Below are 19,196 nucleotides of genomic sequence, written 5' to 3' on the forward strand. Positions count from 1 at the left end.
CTTGATGCACAAAACCCCACAATATCTTGCAAAGGAAAAGGTCAAATTTTTTGTGTTCACTTTTGAAACCCCAAGGCCATCAATGGTATGCATATCCAAAGGGCCATCAAGGATCCAAAATATGTCACTTTAAAGAAGCAATGTGGCTGGGCATAGTAGTTCACACCTGTAATCCTGGAAGTTCCAGAGACTGTGATGGGAGCATCTCAAGTTCAAGGTCACATTCACCAATTTAGCAAGGCACTATGCAACTTAGTGAGATCTTGTCTCAAAATAAAAAATTAAAAAGACCTGGGGATGGACTCAGTAGTAAATACCGCTGGGTTCAGTCATCACTTACAAAAAAAGAAAAAAGGAAAACAACCAACCAGTGTGTGCCATTCCAGTGTTTAAATGATGAAATTTAGACCAAACAGTGGGGCTGAACAGGGTCCAAAGATTATAATCGTGCTAAATTTTTGCAGACATGCTTAAATATGGATGGAGAAATGCTGAGGATTTCAATATGAATTTTCTGGTCATTGAATATATCCAGCTGAACTAAGCACCCAAGATATGCTGCCAGCCCTACAGAGGTCATGGCCAGGTTAACCCATACATGAACTTCCCCTGCCACAATAAGATGATCCCTAGTGAAAAAGAACAAATTTTTTTCTAAACAAAAAGAAAAAAATGCACACATGCATGCACACACACACACACACACACACACACACAAACACACGCTTACACACAGCTAAAACAACAAACACAAAACAAAAAACAAACGAACAAACAAAAAAACAAGAAAAAACAGGAAAAAAAGAAAGATGTCCCTAAATTGGTGAGGTTGGCTTTGAACTTTCAATCCTCCTGCTTTAGCCTCCTGAGTCACAGTGACTGCAAGTGTTTCATCACACCTGGCTAAATACACACTTAAAATAAAATAGAAATGGGAGGAATTGCAATGAAAATGGGGAGTGTAGATAAAGGGGAACAGCTCAGGATAGAATACGCATACTTACTTAAAAAGATTAGGGATCCTGAAAAAAACATTATGGATAATGAGACATTAACTTCGTTCATTTGCACTTTAGGCAAGAAAATCATTGCAAATTCAGATGCCCCTCTGATTCAGAAAATCTAGACATAGATTAGAAAAATTACAAGTCTAAGTAGCCAATAGGACTCTCCTTTTCTCAACAAACTTAGCTTCACCATCCAGCTCCAGGATGAACTAGCCTGTGGTCTTAAGACTATGATCTAGCACCACTGAGTCTGGTCTCTGAAAGCAGACATTCTTAGCAGATATGGGGAGAAATAGCTGGGTGCAGTGGCCCATTTGGGCAATCTAAGCAACTCAGGAGGCTGACAGAAGAAAATACATTTGATACAATCCTAGGCAACTTAACCAAACCATGTCTCAAACAAAAAATAAAAAGGGCTGAAGATGTAGCTAAGATGTAAAGCCTCAGGTTCAAAGACCAGTACCACCATCACAAAGGGAAAAAAAAGGAGGGGTGCCAAATTAGACATGGCAATTAATTATAAGATTTTTTTTTTGGTTGAGGGGAGAGCCATACCAAGAGTTTAACTCAGGGGCACTGGATCACAGAGTCACATACTCAGCCCCATATTTTATTTATTTATTTATTTATTTATTTATTTATTTATTTATTTATTATATTTAGAGACAGAGTCTCACTGGGTTGCTTAGCACCTGGCTTTTGCTGAGGCTTGTTTTGAACTGGAGATCCTCCTACCTCAGCCTCCCCAGCAGCTGGGATTACAGGCCTAGGCCACTAGTCCAGCTAATTTGTCTATGTCGATCTGAAATAGGAAGAGAATTTTTATAGTGAATTGAAACTGCCAAGTCCTGGAGCCTTCCTCCTATCCTAACGCCACCCAACCAACCTTCCTTCCACTCTCTGAATCAATCAAAACCAAGGAATTTCGACAGGGTCTTCAGGAAATGATACCAGGTGCACCTTAATCCTATCAGGTTCTTTAATCAATTTGTGATGCAAATGAAGGCCCATCCCACACACTTGGACGATGGCTTCTGACGTCACCCACAAGACAGAACACTATAAAAAGGTGCAGTCCACACGAGACTGGGTCATTTGCTCCTTGTCCTAGACCAGGTACACACCTTGTCCTGGTAGGGAAGCTGAGCTATGGCGATTCGACTCTCATCCTCGGGATGGCTGACTCCCAGGAGGGCATGTCCAGAGCCCCACATGCCACCAGGCCTGAACCCAGAACAGGCGTGGGCCTGGGCGCTGGATAATTTCCCCGCACTGAGCCGCCCCTCCTGCCAGTGCCTCCAGTGCTGCGGAGAGGTGAGTTTTCTGGTAAGCCAACTGCCTCCCTGGGCTTGCTCAGAGCAGGGAGCTGTCTTTGGGGAAGTGAGGTGGTGCATTAACAGGATGTGTCCCTCCACAGGAGCAGGGAGTTGAGAGGGGTCAGGAACGCGGTCCAGACGCAGGCGACCAGGAGCCAGTGGCTGAAACCGCGCAGGAGCTCCAGTCACCTCGGGAGGAGGCAAGCGCTACCTTCAGGAGCGCCCACTGGGCCCTGAACCTACCGGGAGGTGCCAGTGCCTGGAGCCCAGGTCGTCCCCGGAAGCTGCTGAAAACCGAGGCTTACGTCGCGGAGGCACCCAGAAAGGAAAGGCACCCCAGCCTTGCGGACGCCTTGCAGCATGATGCCCTTCAGCCAGTGCCCTGGAAGGAGCCTGAAAGACTCCAGTGGGGACCCTCATACTGTCCCTGTGGACTCATGCACTGGGACTGTGCCCTGCATGCCTAGGAGCCTTGAAGTCTCGGCTGTGGTGATCATCCCTTATTTTGTACTTTCTCTCCTGAATGAGATAAAGGTTCTCAAATAAGAAAAACTCTCCATGTAATTTATATGTGAAGGAACTCTTCTTGTAGATAGTTTCTAATCTGGTTGAAATTTTCATGATGATTAAAGCCATTTCTTTATTCTCTGCTTGTGGAATTGAGTGAGTCAGGGTGGGAAGCTGGATAGGTGGGTTGGGGAAGAAAGGAGACAAGTACCTAGATCAGAGCTGTGGGCGGAAGACCAGAGGGTCTTTGGAGATATGAGGGCAGAGTACTAACAGAATGTGTAGGTGGGTGACCACTTGCTGAAGTGACATTCCAGAGGTGAGGAGAGAACCAGAATATACACGTATACATACACACACACACATACATATGTACATCTGCTTTCAATGGTCTGCAGTTTACATTAACTACGGAAGGAAAGCATGATAAAATCTCTAGTCTTGCACCTTGTAAGTTGACAACTCGGGATCCAAGACATGAGTTCTAGCCCAGACATGTCCAGGCAGTTACAGCATCCCTCCCTGGTGGGCTGTGTCCAGTGTAATAAACTCCATAGATTATACTTCAAGATCCACCAAAACTGAAGGCTTGTGGGTGGAGTCACATGGCAAATGTCAGTTTGCTCACCTTGTTTCAGCAAACTATGATCAGGGTGCCATGATGTGTACTAATGGTAGTCCAACCTACCCAGGAGTCTGAAATATGAGGATTGCTTGAGCCCAGGGTTTGAGGTCATAGCAAGATCCTGTCTTAAAAAATAAAAAACTAAACTCCTATACCCTGGACTGAGCTTAAAGGGAAGTAAATGCCTGCATGAGCATGGACATTGACTTTTTAACTTTCCTGTTCACTGAAATCCACTAGGTTTTAGATTGAGAGGATTTGCATTTAAAGGAACTTAGGTGCTAGGTCTTACTGAAAGGTGGGATCCGACCTGTGTTTGCTTTGTTCTTCTCATTAGTTTAATTGAGTGTCAATTATCTGTGGCAGGGAATGGCAATAGAGGGCTAAAGAGGAGTTGACATGTTTTTGTACTTCAAATATGGAGAAAGGAATCTGATGTGATCATCCTTACTTCTAAAGACCTAAAGACTAAGTCAACTTTTCTTCCTCTCCCTTTCCCCACTGATTTTCTTCAACTTTGGGGACAACTACAGGATTAGTCCTCACAATAAAGAAAGGCAGGAGGCTAGTATAGTGGCACAGGTTCCAGGAATTTGGGAGTCTGAGGGAGGAGGATAATAAGTTCTCGGCCAGTCACAGCAAATTAGTGAGTTCCTGTCTAAAAAAATAAAATAAATAATATTAACAATTAAAAAATTAAAAACGTAGATGTAGCTAAGTTATAGAGGCCTTGTTTACCATCATGGGACCCTGGATTAAATCCCCAGCACAAACAAGAGAAAAAAAAAAAAAAAACCCACAATGAATCATGACCACGTATGCAGTTACTCAAACATTCTAGACGTTGAGAAATTTTATTTTCACAAATATCCTTGCAGAAAAAGACATCTTTTCACTTATGGAGGAAGTTCCACTGTTTTCACATGCACATGCAATGCCTACCAAAATAATGAACTTTGTAACAATGTACTTTCCTTTGGTTACATTTGCAAAAAAATGCATAGGACAAAATTAGAAATCTCGGAAAGTCTTTATACAACTTGTGCTTTCACTATTGAAAATGATGGGAAGAAATACATAGCATAGTACATGATAAAAAGTAATGCTGGCAATATAAAATTATAGAAAATGAAAAAAGAAAGGAAAGAAAAACTTACATTTAAATGTGTGTGTGTGTGTTTTGCTTTTCTTTTTGTTTTTTTCTTTATACTGGGGATTGAACCTGGATCACTTCAGCAATGAGCTACAGTCTCAGCTGTTGTTACATTTTGAGAGTCTAAATTGCTTGTGTTCTCATTAAATTACTGAGGCTAGGTTGGAACTTGTGATCCTCCTGCCTCAGCGTCCTGAGTAGCTGGGATTACAGACATTATAGGGAATGACTATGGACAATTGCACACAGGTAGTACACAGAGCTGGCTGACTTTCACAATCTTAACTCTTTCCGAATCTTACATTGAGATGAATTGCACTTTTTTTTAATTTTAGGACATGACTCTCCTCGGAGATTATATTCACATTCGTTTTCTATATGGTACAATCAAGTGTCTCATGATCTTGAATTGAAACTGATTCATGAAGAAATCTCTGTGTGACATGTTGGACAGAGAAGCCAGCTTGGATTGCATTGGCACGGTTTTCTCAGAATGATCCAGGGAGGGGTACTTATTATCACTGTAGCCTAAGAACGTACACAAAAGTGTATATAGACTCCTTCACAAAGTTGAATCTTAGCGGGCGGGGACGACCGACACGTTGAAGGAGGGAAGCCAGCGAGCAATGTCGCAGTGCGCGCCGCGGCTGCCGGGGTACCCCAACCTTGTGGGCGTGATGCTTTGGGAAAGGAGCAGAGCTGAGCTGACCCGCCGCTCTCGCTGCCCCAGCCCGGCCTCCCTTGGCTTCCGCGATCCCGTCGCCGCGTCCGTGTTCCCCAGTACACCCAGCTCCAGCCGCCCCCAGAGCCTGTCCCCAGCCTGTCGGAAGCCCCGGCGCCAGCACGGGCCCTTGGCCGGGAGGACGACGGAGCTGCGGTCAGCGCTGCTACTGCGAAGACAGGTGGCAGAACTCAACAAACTCCAGCGGAAGGCTTTTCGGCAGGTTTAATAGAGGACAATGATCTCTGTGATGGGAAGTCCTTATTATTGGTCCTCCAGACACACTTAGTGGTGTTTTTAAGGCTAAAGATGATCCCCTCCGGCCTCCTAAAATGAAATTCGATACAGAAATCTGGCACCCAAATGGTGATAAAAATGGTGATGTTTGCACATCTATGCCTCATAAGCCCGGAGAGGATAAGTATGATTCAGAAAAAACAGGAACGCTGGCTTCCTATCCACAAGTGGAAACCATCATGATTAGTGGCATTTCTGTGCGGCAGACCCTAACGGAGATTCACCTGCTAATGTTGCTTCGCGAAAGAATGCAGGGAAGGCGGAAATGGAGAATTACAAGGAAAGTTGCCCGCTGTGTAAGATAAAGCCAAGGGACTGTTTGGGTGACATTTACCCAGCAGCTAGTAGATTCACTTACTTCAGGGTCTTCAGTTGAGAAACGTGGCACTATTTTTCCTGCACTCTACCCACCTATTGCTGGACTTCTGTTGCAGCGAGTTGCAGAACACTGCCTGGACAGTGGCTGCAGTAAAACATGCCAGTTATCAATGCCGACAAGAGCCTAACAAGTGCCAACTTACAGATGATTACCCATTTTGAAGTCTAATGAACTGTTCTAACCTTCAGGAAGAATCGTAAGATGTGTACATAGCACAACACGATCCAGATAATGTATACACTGTTCACATACACCCACAAATACCTCTTGTACCAAGTAACACTTTCTTGTAGAATAAGAATCGTGTAAATTCTAAAAGATTTTAGCAGGTTTTCTTTCTCTATTCATTGTTTCTTCTCAGTTTAAAAAGACTCCTTAAAGCCTGTCAGATGAAAAGCAATTAGGATTAAAAGTTTCCATTTAATTTCCTCTGAACCATTCAGACTTCATTAAACCTTTTTCACTTACTAAACTTTTGTATCTTCTTTGCTTTGACACTCCCCTTTACTTCTATCTCTTTTGCCAGAAAGTCCTCAGATAATTTAGTTCAAATATGAAAATACTTAATAAGCAATTATTGATTTTTAATGATGACTTCAGAGGAGTGGTCATCACGAGATGCTTTGTCCTTTTTGTATTCTAGTTGCACCCATCTCTTGGATTGGATGTAGCAATAAAATTTTCTAGTTGTTGAGAGCTCTTGAACCTAGACATTACCCCCAAGAATTTGAAAGAAAAAAAGAAAAGTTGGTTCTAAATTCAACTTTCTGAAATTTGCCCAAAATAATACAAAATTCTGATTTTATTTTTGCCCTTCAGTTGACTAATGTTAAGTTTGGTTACACAAACATGCACAACTACAAGCTTTCTACTTCTTGGTTTGCTATTAAGTGTGCTATTTGCCTTCATACCCTTCTCCTTAGTCCTTCATATTTCTTTGTCTCTATTCTTCAATACTAGAGATTTTTCTCACCTATTGTACAAAGAAATTGTTATGTATATTTTCAAGTAATTTCATTTTGGAATTCTGTCACCTTATGTAGTGAGTTCTTCCAAAATATAATTTTTCCAATAATTGTCAAGTTGTTGGCTTTTGTTGTATTGAATGAAGGTTATGATACTGAATGCCAGAGAAGTGTAGTTCAGAAAAATCTCAGGTTGATTCCTTACACAAACCAACTTCATGCTTGAAAATCACGTGGCCGTGGCAGTGTAAGTATTGGGTTCTATCTGGATTCTTAGGTGAATGTACAAGCATTTCAGAGGTAAATGCTTTGCTCCTTGACATACAGATTCTGTCAGTGACATAGGACACGTGGATTTGATTAATGTTTGAGCATAAGTATATGTCATATCATATAATTTTCTAAACTTCAGTAACTGGTGAAATGATTATGTGCACTGTTAGATGGTCCTAGGCTCCTCTCTGTTTATTGTGTGGTCAGGAGTGAGTAGTCTTTGGAATGTAAGGAACAGAACTTGAGACAGTACCAGTTGGGGCCTGGTGTATGATTGTGAGAATCAGTGAGAATTAGTGCATCCCTGGTCTGTGGGATTTGGAGAAATGCTTTGGCAGTAGAGAGAAAGGATTCCTGTCAAAAACCCAGACCTCTACCAAATTTGTCATTTTTTTAAAAAGTAGAGGTAAAATGGTTGAAGATATAGTCCCAGTGAAGAGTGATTTTTATAAATCCCAGTCTGTTCTCCACTCAAGCATTGTAGAAACCCACAAACATTATTAAAAACCCATAAATGTTCAGTGACTGTGAAAATTGAATTGATTCATTGGAGCCCAATTTTCTTCAAGATTTTTGTGACTTCATTTCTTTCCCAGCAACTCTGTAAAAATTATTGCCCCAAAGTGCTAGCTAGTCTACACTCCTACCAAAGACATGGAATGCAATCTTCTTTACACTTAAATCAGAAATTACCTACATGGAGCTGCTTGCAGATTTGGAATTTTGCTCTTAAATTGCAAGAATTCCCACTAGCAATCTGGTGAGTTAAATCCTGGGATTTGTATGCTCAGTAAGCAGTGCATGACTTAGTAACTCAGGGACAACTATTTCTGAACAAAACTTTAAGTGCCACTTTAATGCAGTTACTTTGGTATAACTGGGTGGTTCTTTGGGCTAGAGGTAGAGAGTGGGAGAGGCAGGAGTGAGTACCTGTCTTCCTCACATTTGGTCCCACTATGTGCCCTCACCATGCTACACACTGAAACACAGGTCTTGATAGATGGAGGACTCCTTTTCCTCTGTCAGAGATGTCCTCTGTGCCTTTCCCACTGTTCATCTGACAAGGTGAATTTAAATGCCTCTACGTTTGATATCTAAATTACTTGGGTGACACTGAAATAGGTGGCTTTTGTCCCACCAGTGCCTTATCACTAGTGTGATTCTTCTCTGCTTTAGGAAAAGGATCTGCCCCATCCCCATCCTTGTGCCAATCATCAATATCTGAAAAGTTCTTGGGGTGTAAAATTGTTGGCTCTTTACTAAATTTATCCCAAGTTTTTGAGAAGCATGTAGATTTTAGCCTGTGTTCATAATGGAAAGGATGATCTCAGTGGCTTTCTGGATTCTTTGAGTTTAAAATTCATATGCAGTTGATTTTCTGGTCACAATAAGGTAATATGTTTGTGAGGTCATTCCATTGTTTCTGTGATCACTTGGATGTCACAGTATCCTTAATGGCCTTCATTCCCAGTTGTGAATTTTATTTTATATGCTCACTCACCCTTTACAAATCTGCCTCTCTCAGATTGTGATGCCTGTTTATCTTTGCACATCAGGTTTCTAGTTAGTGGAACTTTTTTGTACAGCCACTTCTCAGCATTTTTGAAATTTGACATAATATTGCTTCATTCCAGGGTTTTATGTTTGTTTTTTTAGTTCTGTAATTTGTTGATTGTATATAACTATGTTAGTTGGGTTGTGATGTTTGCTGTATTGTAAAGTACCTTACTCATGTGGTGGGTGCTCTATAAATCAATAAATGATGATGTAGAGACTGGAAAAAAAAGTTGAATCTTAGCTATGCAGCCAAGTCAAGTGAATTCTGCTTTGGAGTGGGTTCATAATTTGGCTCCTCAAGAGATGGAGCCCCAGCTGCTGCTACCAGAAATCACTAGGATACCAGGCAAGGCAGGTGACCCATCAATTAGGCAAAGTGCCTAGGGTTATAATATAATTTAGGGACCTACAAAATTGTTTTAATTTCTTTTAAAGCTGGAAGAGAAAACTTAACTCTCATGCGTAATATAACATCTGATATATAATGATAACATTATCTTGAAACTATAGTGGAAGTATATAATATTGAAATTTAGTGTATTGATTGGGGTTTTAGTACAGGAGCGAGTCCTAAAGGCACAAGTGTGTCTAAGGGCCAAGAGTCATGGTGGGTGCCTGCAAGGTGCAGATGGCCTCAGGTTCTATTCCAATTCCCTGAGCTGAGGAAAGTTCAGCCTGTGACAAGTAGCCCAGGGGGAGGCCAAGTGCTGTGGTCTGAGCTGGCAAATGTGCCAGGAAGAGAAGGAGGTATCTCCTACTTCACCTACACTGAACTATACTATGACACCTTTACTTGTCTTAACTAATCTATGTATTATTTAAAAGCTTGATTTTTAATAATCTACAATATTTTGCATCCATTTCATAATTTAATAAATTTCTTACTTTACTTATCTTTGATATTATTTGAATCCATGTTGCAAACTAAAATCTCATTCTACTTTTGTAGTTTTTGTGACTCCACAAATATCTTGCTTAAAAATTCCTTACTTAAATTTCATTTCACTAGAATAATTTCCAGGACAGATAAAAGAAATGAAAGTGGAAAATGAGATTAAAAGAGAATTGATTTTATAAAATATTTCTCTGGTTAAATCTCCTACCCTAAACCTAAAAATTGTGTAGTATCATTAACTTTGTTTAGAGAATTATAATCTACATGATTCTACTTCAACAGGGAGCCACATTTTACTACCATAAGCATGTACATATATGTAATATCCTTCATGCTCTCTGCCTCTTAGAAGTGGAATTATAAGGATATATCTTATGTCCTAGAACCTCAATACAATCTATTCCATTTTGGTTTCTAAGGGTCGCCTTATTTCTGAGTAGATCAGTTTTATCTTGTACTGTGAAAGAACACTATTTTTTCCTTAATAGAATTTCTTGTTTCTGAGAATGAATCTGTGGAATAAATTCCTGAAAGTGAAATTTCTTTATCTAAACAGTATATTTAAAGTTGTTAGTACACATAGCTACGTTGCATGTTCAGGGGTCCCACCAAACTGATTCAAACCACCAGTATTGAGGAATCTCTGTTCTGCCAACATTTTGAAAACACGAGTTATAACAAAAATTCCTTCTTCCTTTTTATATAGTAGGAATCAAATCCAGGGACTCATACATGCTAGGTATGTGCTCTTCTGCTGACCTACATCACTGGACCCTGTAATGAAAGTTCTTAACACTTTCTAAGAAGACATTTAAACATGTATCTCTTTCCTTTAATTTCCTTGTGTCTAATGTTAGTAAGCCTAGGCTTCTCTTTCCTACTGAAGAAGCTCTTAGTATTATGTGTGTGTATTCGGGAATTTGAAAAAAATTTTATAATTTTCAGCACTTCTCTCATTCATTTTGGGTAAATGACTTTGTTAATATCTAATTATTGATAATTAGTACTTTCAAATGCAGTAAGTTTCCAGGATTTGTGTTTACTTTTTACTTTGTTCACATCCAAGTTTTTCTCCCCTACTACTCATGCCAATCTGTTCACTTGCTGAATCTTCAATTATGATTTCAAATTTTTGACCTCATAACATCTCTTTAGGGTTCTACTTGGACCATAGCAGTTAAGAACTCTGGATACCCAGTGTAATCTGAATTCTCCTTTCCAGATTCCAGATTCACACTGTCCCCAAGCATCATTACTTTCCTACTCTAGGAAAAATACTCTTATAGTTTTAAGAAGATATCAGAAGTTAGAATTGGATGAAAGCTTGGTTGGGGAGGAAATCACTGCATACAAAGAGGAGCAAATGTAGCAGAAGAAAAGATTCAGGAAGAAAAATCTACCTAAAGACCCAGGAGGACACAAGTATTGGAGCTGCATTGCAATAGAAGTCACAGAACTAATCCTGGAGCTTGGAATCTCTCAAAGGTGTATGCAGTATCTGAAAAAAAAAAAAAAAAAAAAGGAAAGGAAGGAAAGAAGAAAACCCTTTAATATGAAGCAAGAATGCCAGGTTGAGACTACATGCAAAGAAATTAGGGTGACCAATAGAAAGTACAAATACAAACATAAATGGTAATCCAAGGAACTAAACATTTATACCTGGAATTAAAAACCTAGGAAACTACTATATCATGTGTTAACTCAAAACTAAGCTCCTTCATTCTCAGGGTGTAAAATTTCTAATGGAAATGAAAGTCATGCCTCACTTTCCTTCTTAGTCAAACTGATGCTATAATTTTACAACTGATTGAATCCACTTTCTTCCCAGAGTTATATATTAGAAGACCTTATCACAGTCTAGCATAGCAGAATAGTTTGCCATATATTCATTACAATTACTTTATGTAATTGTTCTTTTTCAATCATTTAACTGGAGCAAAAATTTTGTTCCATTTTCACTCTAGGGACATGAAGCATTGAGCTCCATTCCACTTTTGTTGCTTTTATGACCACACTTCCCTGACCTCACCTTTTTACTTTCAATTTTCTTCCCTACCCATGAAGCTGTGAGTCTTTCTTTAGTTTGAAAGTTCTCACAGGCTCCTGGTACATTGAAAAGATACTACATTTGTCCCACCAACCACAACATGTTATTTTTACTACTTCAGACACAAAATGATTTCATTCTCTAATGTGTACACAAAGGCTTAACTTCGAAAACTTAATAGCAGACCAACTGAGAAGGAGAAAAGCATCCATGAGATCCATGAGTTGGGCTCTAACCAGCTATGCTCAAGGAGCTAGCCCTTGGTGCTCTCTCTTGAATATAAATAATTTCACAGAACATCAACATCACAAAGACCCCTTGGTGCCTATGATGAGTCGACATGAATATAAGACAACTGTATGATCACTTGTGAACACAGACAATATTCTGAGTATTGTCCTAACCACAAAAATGACCAAATATTCCCTATTATCAGTGATTGCTGCTGCTTCTTAATAATCTTTACCAGTGGCAGCACAACCTTGGCCTAATCTTTAATATTTCCAGAAAATATTTCATCTTTCCAGAAACTGAGCCTTTCAGTCTTCCAGAAACCAATCACAGAATGCATTCTCTTTTTTGTTTCTTGCAGTGCAGTGGATTGAACACAGATACTCACCCACGGAAGTGCTCTTACAATGTGCTGCCCCCACCAAGGCCCAAAGTATTAATTATAGAATCACCCAAAAATCCTCACAGCAGTCAGTGCAGAGCAAACAGCCCTTCTTCCTTACATTCTCCCTAAAATCAACAAGCACAAGCATAAGCATAAGCCAAACCTATAGTATGTTCTTTCTAACTGTTGTATGATGAGTGATAACCCCAGTGTATTCAGCTGCAATGTTATACCTTTGCTATTGGTGGGCATAATCAATTGGAAAGATCTTTGTAATTTCTGAGACAGAATTATACATTCCTTTGCTTCAATGTTCATTTTTCTGACCTTAGGTTCTTCCTCCAATGCAGGAGCTCATTTGAAGTTGGGATATCTTATGTCTGATGACTAGTTTTTGACTGTCATGCCTTCTGTCCAAGCCTTCCCTTCTTCTTCCCCATCTTGGAGGTGAATTCCTCCCAATCTTTCTCCCTTTGCAAGAGGAGAGGCCTTGCATCTACTTAGAAGAACAAATGTCCATTTGCCTTTGGAAAAGTGATTTATTTTGAAGTTTGATATTTTGTAACATATCACTGAGAAACAGTTATGCAAATCCCTGCATGGCAATTAATTGTAAAGATAAATCACACAATACAGGTCATGGAAGCAGAGGCTTGTAATCCCAGCAACCCAGGAAGCTGAGACAAGAAGATTACAAATCCAGGCAAGTTTTGGCAATTTCATTAGATCATGTCCCAAAGCAAGCACTCAAATGTACTGGAGATGTAGTTTATAATCTGAAAGTACTGGGATGGATCTTGTAAGGTTGTCAAAAACCAAAGTATGATGATTTCTAGTCAAAACTTTTAAAGACACTAGGAAATGAAGGTCCAGGATGGCCACCCTAGGGCAACTTCCTTGGAGGGCCCCTGGTGGCAGGATGCTCATGGGTGGAGGTTTCTGAAGGATCTATCCCAATGGGTCAATACCTAGGCCCAGAGTGTGGAGATTCAGCTGCAGGGGTGGGTGGAAAGGCCTCACTGTGAGTGCAGTCAAGGGTGTACTAGCAGCTGTGACCCAGACTGGGAGGCTTCCCTGGCTTCTGCTGGCTGGACTTGATCTTCTACTCTGGTCTTTTGACTCCTTTGAATCCTAACTGCCTGGGCAGACTCTGAGTCCCAAGAAACAGAAGATCTTAGGTGAGTTTGAAAGGACAGGCAGAGGTGGCAGTTAGTGCATGGATATGTGACAGGAGCACCCCTGAAATAACATAGGAGTTAACAGATGACATCATGGACCAGTAAGAGCATTTCTACAGCTGGTTTCTCAAGGCTGCCGTGTGTCTCCCACTACACATGAAAACACCCACTACACCGGTGCCCTGGCTACTCACCTGTACCCAGCAGACGCCACCACCCCACCCTGCCAATAAGCAAAGCAAGAGCAATGAGGGAGGGCCCTTTTAGATCCACACTAGGCCCTCTTAGATCCTGACCAATTGATCTGTCATCCCCGCCCCCAGGCCTGAGTCTCCTCTTTCCACAACATCCCCCACTGGAGTGCACTACACCCAAGAAGTTCTCATATGGGCACAATTTTATTGAGTGACAAAAGATAAATGAACAAAAGTTCTGCAGGGAAACTTTCCTGGTGTACTAGCAAAGGCACAAGCATTACTGTTACGTGATCTCTTCCAAAAGGCTGGTCCAACCAAGGGTTGCAGCGGAAATCTCAGCGCTCCTGAGGTTGCAGACTCACGTAGCCTCAGGGACTCCTGCGCACAAGGCTCCGAATCCACTCCCAGCAGCCTTGACTGGTGCCTGGGCGGCGGGCGGGGGCAGGAGGAAGACAAGTTTTACAAGCTGCACTACCATCAGAGGTCTTGGGCTCCAGATATCCGTCACTGATGCGCGGGGAACAGGCCAAGGGAGCCCGGGCAGGTGGGCGATGGCGGGGCACCTTCGAGACCCCTGACATTCCTGGGCGCGCCTGGGGCTTCTTCTGGATCACGGACGCGCGGTCGAGAACTGGCGGCACTGTGTCCTGGTGTAAGGTGCTGTGTGCTCTGGGAAAGTCACCTTTTCCCGACCAATCCCAACGAAGACGCACCCGGAGTGTGCCAAGCAGGTCGCAGTTGAAGTCTTGGCTGTCATAGGCGATATCATCCGGGTGGATAAAGAAGGGCAGCGGCCAGGGCCCAGGATATATGGAGCTCAGGGCTGGAGGCCTAGAGGTCGCTGGCCCCTGGTCTGCGGAATCCCAGGACCCTGACACATAGCAGGGAAAGGGCTCCCCCATGGTGTCTTCAGACTCACACCAGGTACCACCAAGTACCTGTGTAGGACTTAAAGGGCCCCTGTCTTTGTGTTTTTATATTCCTCTTGCCTCCTGGGAGTTTCTAACCACAGGCTGGGAACCTGGGTGGTGTTGACTTTAATCCTAAAAGGAAATTGCATCACAATTTCAATGAATGAGATTAACATCAATGAAGACAACAACAAACCCAATCATCCCTTAGTCTCTGTAGTTGGGAGGCACTCTTGCTCCATACAAGCCGCTGAAAAAGAGATATTTTTCTTCTGACTTTAGCAGGGGAAGGCAGCAAAATTCCTAGATACTCACAGCACGGTTTGGTTGTTACTCTTTTCCTCCTTGAACTCTGCCTGACTGGTAGTGTACTTAGGACTAGGAATACTTCCAAAAAGCAATTTAAAAATGGAAATGAGTTTTGGGTTTCAGAGCTGGAGCTATAATCTGATGTATCACCTCATACCCTCCTCCTTCCAATTCATATCTTGACAAACTAATTCCCAATGTGATAAGAAGAGGACTCAGGGCTCTTGGGAGTAGACTAGGCCATAATCCTTCATGAAATGTATCATCCCCATAGTGGAGATTTAAAAAAAAATTTTTTTAAATATAGCTCAGTGTCTCCTACACAAAATGGGATGATGTTAGAAAATAATGAAAAAGAAAAGTGAAATTCACAAATTTGTAGAAAGCAAAAAACATTTCAAACAATTTTTCTAATGAAAATAGTACAATGAAAAGTAGAAAATACATAGATAACAGTGAAAACACACTGTACTAAAATGTATGGGATGAAGCAGGAACAGTAACAAGAGAGGTGTATTAGTCAGGGTTCTGTAGAGAAACAGAATCAACAGGAAGTATGATGATAAAAAAGGGATTTATTAGATTGACTTACCCTACCAGAAGGTGGATAGTCCACAATGGCGGTCTACAGACTGGAGAGCTGGAGGAACCAGAGCCTGCACAGTCCAAGAGACTGAAGACCCAGACAACTCGAGGGATCAAAGGCTGCTGGAAACTGCCTGGAGAATCACTGGTAGAGTCCACCTGGGAAGAGGAAAGAAGCTAGAGTCTTGTATCCTCAGGGGATCACAGCAGCTCTCATGAATTCACTCAAGAAGAATTAGGCTTCCCTCTGCTTCTTCCTCCTTCGTCCAAACTTTATTCCATCCAAGCCACCATCTCATTGGACGGTGCTCTCTAGCTTAGGGAGGGGCTCCACTTCGGTTGTCCATCCCACAACCAATCAATCCTAGACACACCCTCATTGCCACACCCAGAAGCCTCTTCATCATTGATTCTCTTAATCCAATTAAGTTGACAATTCAAACTAATCTTACAGGGACCCGTTTATACCTGTGAATTCTACAATTAACAAGGACTACCAAGACTGAATCAACAAGAAAACTAGGGCACACCAACAACCACGAGATTAAATCAGTAAACAAAAAGAAGTCGAGAGTGGGGATGTAACTCAGTGGTACAGAGCACTTGTAGGAGGCCCTCCCTGGGTTCAGTGTCCACCACTGGGATTGGGGGAATCCTGCTAATTGCAAGCTCCTGGCATAATGGCTTCATCAGTGAATTCTATGAAACATTTAGAGAAGCAATGCCAATTACTGTCAATCTCGTTCAAAAATGAAGAGGAAGGGGGATAAAGAATTGTAGAACTCTTCTGCTAATTCTACTAGTGAATATTTGAAATGGCTTTATAGAGAACTGTCAGTGTGTGAAGTCAGGGAATATTTAAATTCTACCAATATTTCATGTTTCTGTAAATAGATTCAGTATTTTGCAATTGATGCTGGAAAAAGTTGAGTGTGAACTGAAGTATTAAATTAGGACCTGTCCTTCATTACCAGTTCTTACTGATTTCATTTCTACTGTTCAACTTAAAAAAAATAATAAAAATGAAAAGAAAACAGAAAATTGAAGTACTTCCATAAAGGCACATCAACATCTCTAACACACACCTGGGTCATCAGTTCCTCTGGGAGTACACGTCGTTTGCATGTTTTGCCTTTCCTGGAAAAATTCTTTCTGACTGTGAGAAAGTAAATTATCTCCCTGTGGTCTATGAAAGGTGTAAAAATCAGACTTTGGGAATTCACTGTAGGAATTGGAGGGAAGGGTCCAAAGGTTGAGACAGCTCTGGGATTCATCTGTGAATGGTCCCAGAAAAATGACAGAAGTGGAATATGTTTGAGAATACTTGTAATTAATATTTACCAATATTTCTACCCAGCAGGGTTAGCAGGCAAGGGAGAGCCACATATGCCCGCTGTGCAAAGGGGATCCCACCAGCCCGCCCATCTCCAGCCAAGGAAAGTCACCCGAGCAGAACCAACCCTGCCATCCAGCCAACCTGCCCTTCCTTTCCCAGTCTCCAAAACACACACACGAGTGAAAAACAATTTTTTCTACAATTTTATTTTACAAGGAACAATAAAAATCACAAATATCTAAGAAGGCATGAACTTCTCAGAGGATTACTAAATTTAGAGGCGTTTTTGTAACATCCTTTCTTTACAGAGGATCGTCCACTGCAGGGTGTTGGCACAGACTTCGGGGCTCTCAAGTCAAAGACGTGCGGCGAAGAGTCCAGAACCCTGAGGTCTAAAGTCAGTGCGAGTTGGTGGTAAGCTCAGGCTGCATCCTGTGGAGCTCGGGTGGTGGCTCTTGGCCCCCGCGGAGGGCGTCGCACGAAAGAGCGTGGGCAATCTCGGGGTGCCTGGGTCCAAGGGGGAAGCCTGGGCGCTGGTCGGCCGGGTTTCTCAGAGGCATGCGCCTTTGCTGGTGGTGCCCGGGGCTCCTCCTGGGTCTGGTGCGTGGCTCCTGGGCAGGCAGGAGGCTCTGTGCCTTTTCTCAATTTCCGGTTCAATCTGGGACCGTGGAGCGGGCAGGCCCCGCTGAGAAACCCGCAGGGTCTAAGGAGAATTTCAGGGTTTGAGTCCTGGCGATCCCAAGAAAGAAGGCCCAGCCTGGGATAAAAAGGCAGCGGCCAGGGCCCAGAATCTGCTTCCTTCAGGGCTGGCAGCGCCTGGGCCCCTGAAGCCTCTTCTCCACCATCCCAGGCCTCCCGCACACAGCAGGGCAAATGCTTCTCCATAGCTGCAGCCTCTCAGAGAAGGAAAAGTCTTCAGAGACCCCTTCCCCGAGAATTTATACTCTCCTGGGCTCCTCCTCACCTCAAGTGTAGGGTGTGGAATGGAATGGAGATATGACCTCAGGGGCACATTTCTGCAGAAGACAGAATCTGGTGATATTAAGGGCAAATCCAATCATTGGCTGTGCATATTCAGTTAAATTGATTTGTTTATTCATAGGTTTAAAGGATTTTTAAAATCCCAGGACCCCCACCCCAGTTGCAATAACTCACACATGACTAATCTGGTCTCCAAGAAGAGAGAGGGAGAGAGAGAAAACAAAACAAAACAAACAAAAAAAAAAAAAAAAAAAAAAAACAGAGAGAGAGAGAGAAAGAGAGCCAGAGAGAGACAAACAGAGAGAGAGAGATTTTTCCAGGGGGAGGTTGAGGACATAGGATTGCAAGTTAAGCCATTCTCAGCAACCTAGTTTGGCTCTAAGCAATTTTGGAGACAGGGTCTGAAAAAAAAAAAAGAAAGAAAGAAAGAAAAACTGAGGATGTGGCTCAGAGGTTAAGCAGTTTCGATTCCATTCCAGGTACAATAAATAAATATCCCGGGTTCCCTTCGCAGACACGCATGGACACACACACAAAATGAGAGAGAAGGTAAGAAGAAAGGAGGACTGGATAGTTCAGGGGAAGAGCTTTGTGGGAGGCCATGGTTTGGGTCATCAAGACCATGGTCAAAAAAGTAACCAAAGAAATTAAAAGTAACCAAAAAAAAAAAAAAAAAAAGTAACCAAAGAAAATGTGGCAATCTGTACATAAAGGGGCTTGGACTCTAGGAGAGATTTAGAAGTTTGTTCCTTTACAAAAATATCTATGCCTGGTGTGGTAGTGTATGCCTGTTATGCCAGGGACTCAGGAGGCTGAGACAGGATGATCTCAAGTTCAAAGCCAGTCTCAGCAAATTAGGGAGGCCCTAAACAACTTAGTAAGACCCTGTCTCCAAAATTAACATAGAAAGGACTGGGAATATAGCTCAGTGGTTAAGCAAATCCCCAGAACTCCCTGCCACCACAGAAAAATGACTCATATCCTTCATGACTTGTGTAGGCCTCCATTCCTTGATTCTCATGGCAACTCTGCTTGAGACTGAGAGGTTGGTCATCTGTATATGTCTTCCCCCTGTTTGCTTGTGACTACCCTGGTCTCCAAGATGAAAGAGAGAGAGAGAGTATAATGGAGCTTTCATATGTGATGGGTTCAGTTGTAATTCCTGAATTTTTTCCTAAACTCCAATTTTTATTTGATTTTTATTTTTGTTTTTCTGTGTTTAATAAATATTGACATTAAAATAGTTTGGGAATTTTGGTGAACACCTCTGATAAAGAGAGATCAGTGTCAAGGGTCCAAAATTTCACAATTTTAAGTTCCATTCTATCAACACTACATGTG

General features: G+C 41.9%; 1 protein-coding gene and 1 pseudogene across 1 annotated transcript; one reads left to right on the top strand and one right to left on the bottom strand.

Annotated features, from left to right (window-relative positions):
• Window positions 1–5,234: 5,234 nt before the first annotated feature.
• LOC124986301 (ubiquitin-conjugating enzyme E2 G1-like) lies at window positions 5,235–6,132 on the top strand (annotated as a pseudogene).
• A 7,969-nt stretch (window positions 6,133–14,101) lies between these two features.
• On the bottom strand, window positions 14,102–14,635 carry LOC124986302 (annexin-2 receptor-like). The gene has a single exon (XM_047554731.1). It carries the CDS (start codon window positions 14,633–14,635, stop codon window positions 14,102–14,104), a length of 534 nt encoding a protein of 177 aa, XP_047410687.1.
• Window positions 14,636–19,196: the final 4,561 nt, after the last annotated feature.

This window comes from Sciurus carolinensis, chromosome 6, assembly GCF_902686445.1.
Source record: "Sciurus carolinensis chromosome 6, mSciCar1.2, whole genome shotgun sequence".
Classification (NCBI taxonomy): Eukaryota; Metazoa; Chordata; class Mammalia; order Rodentia; family Sciuridae; genus Sciurus; species Sciurus carolinensis.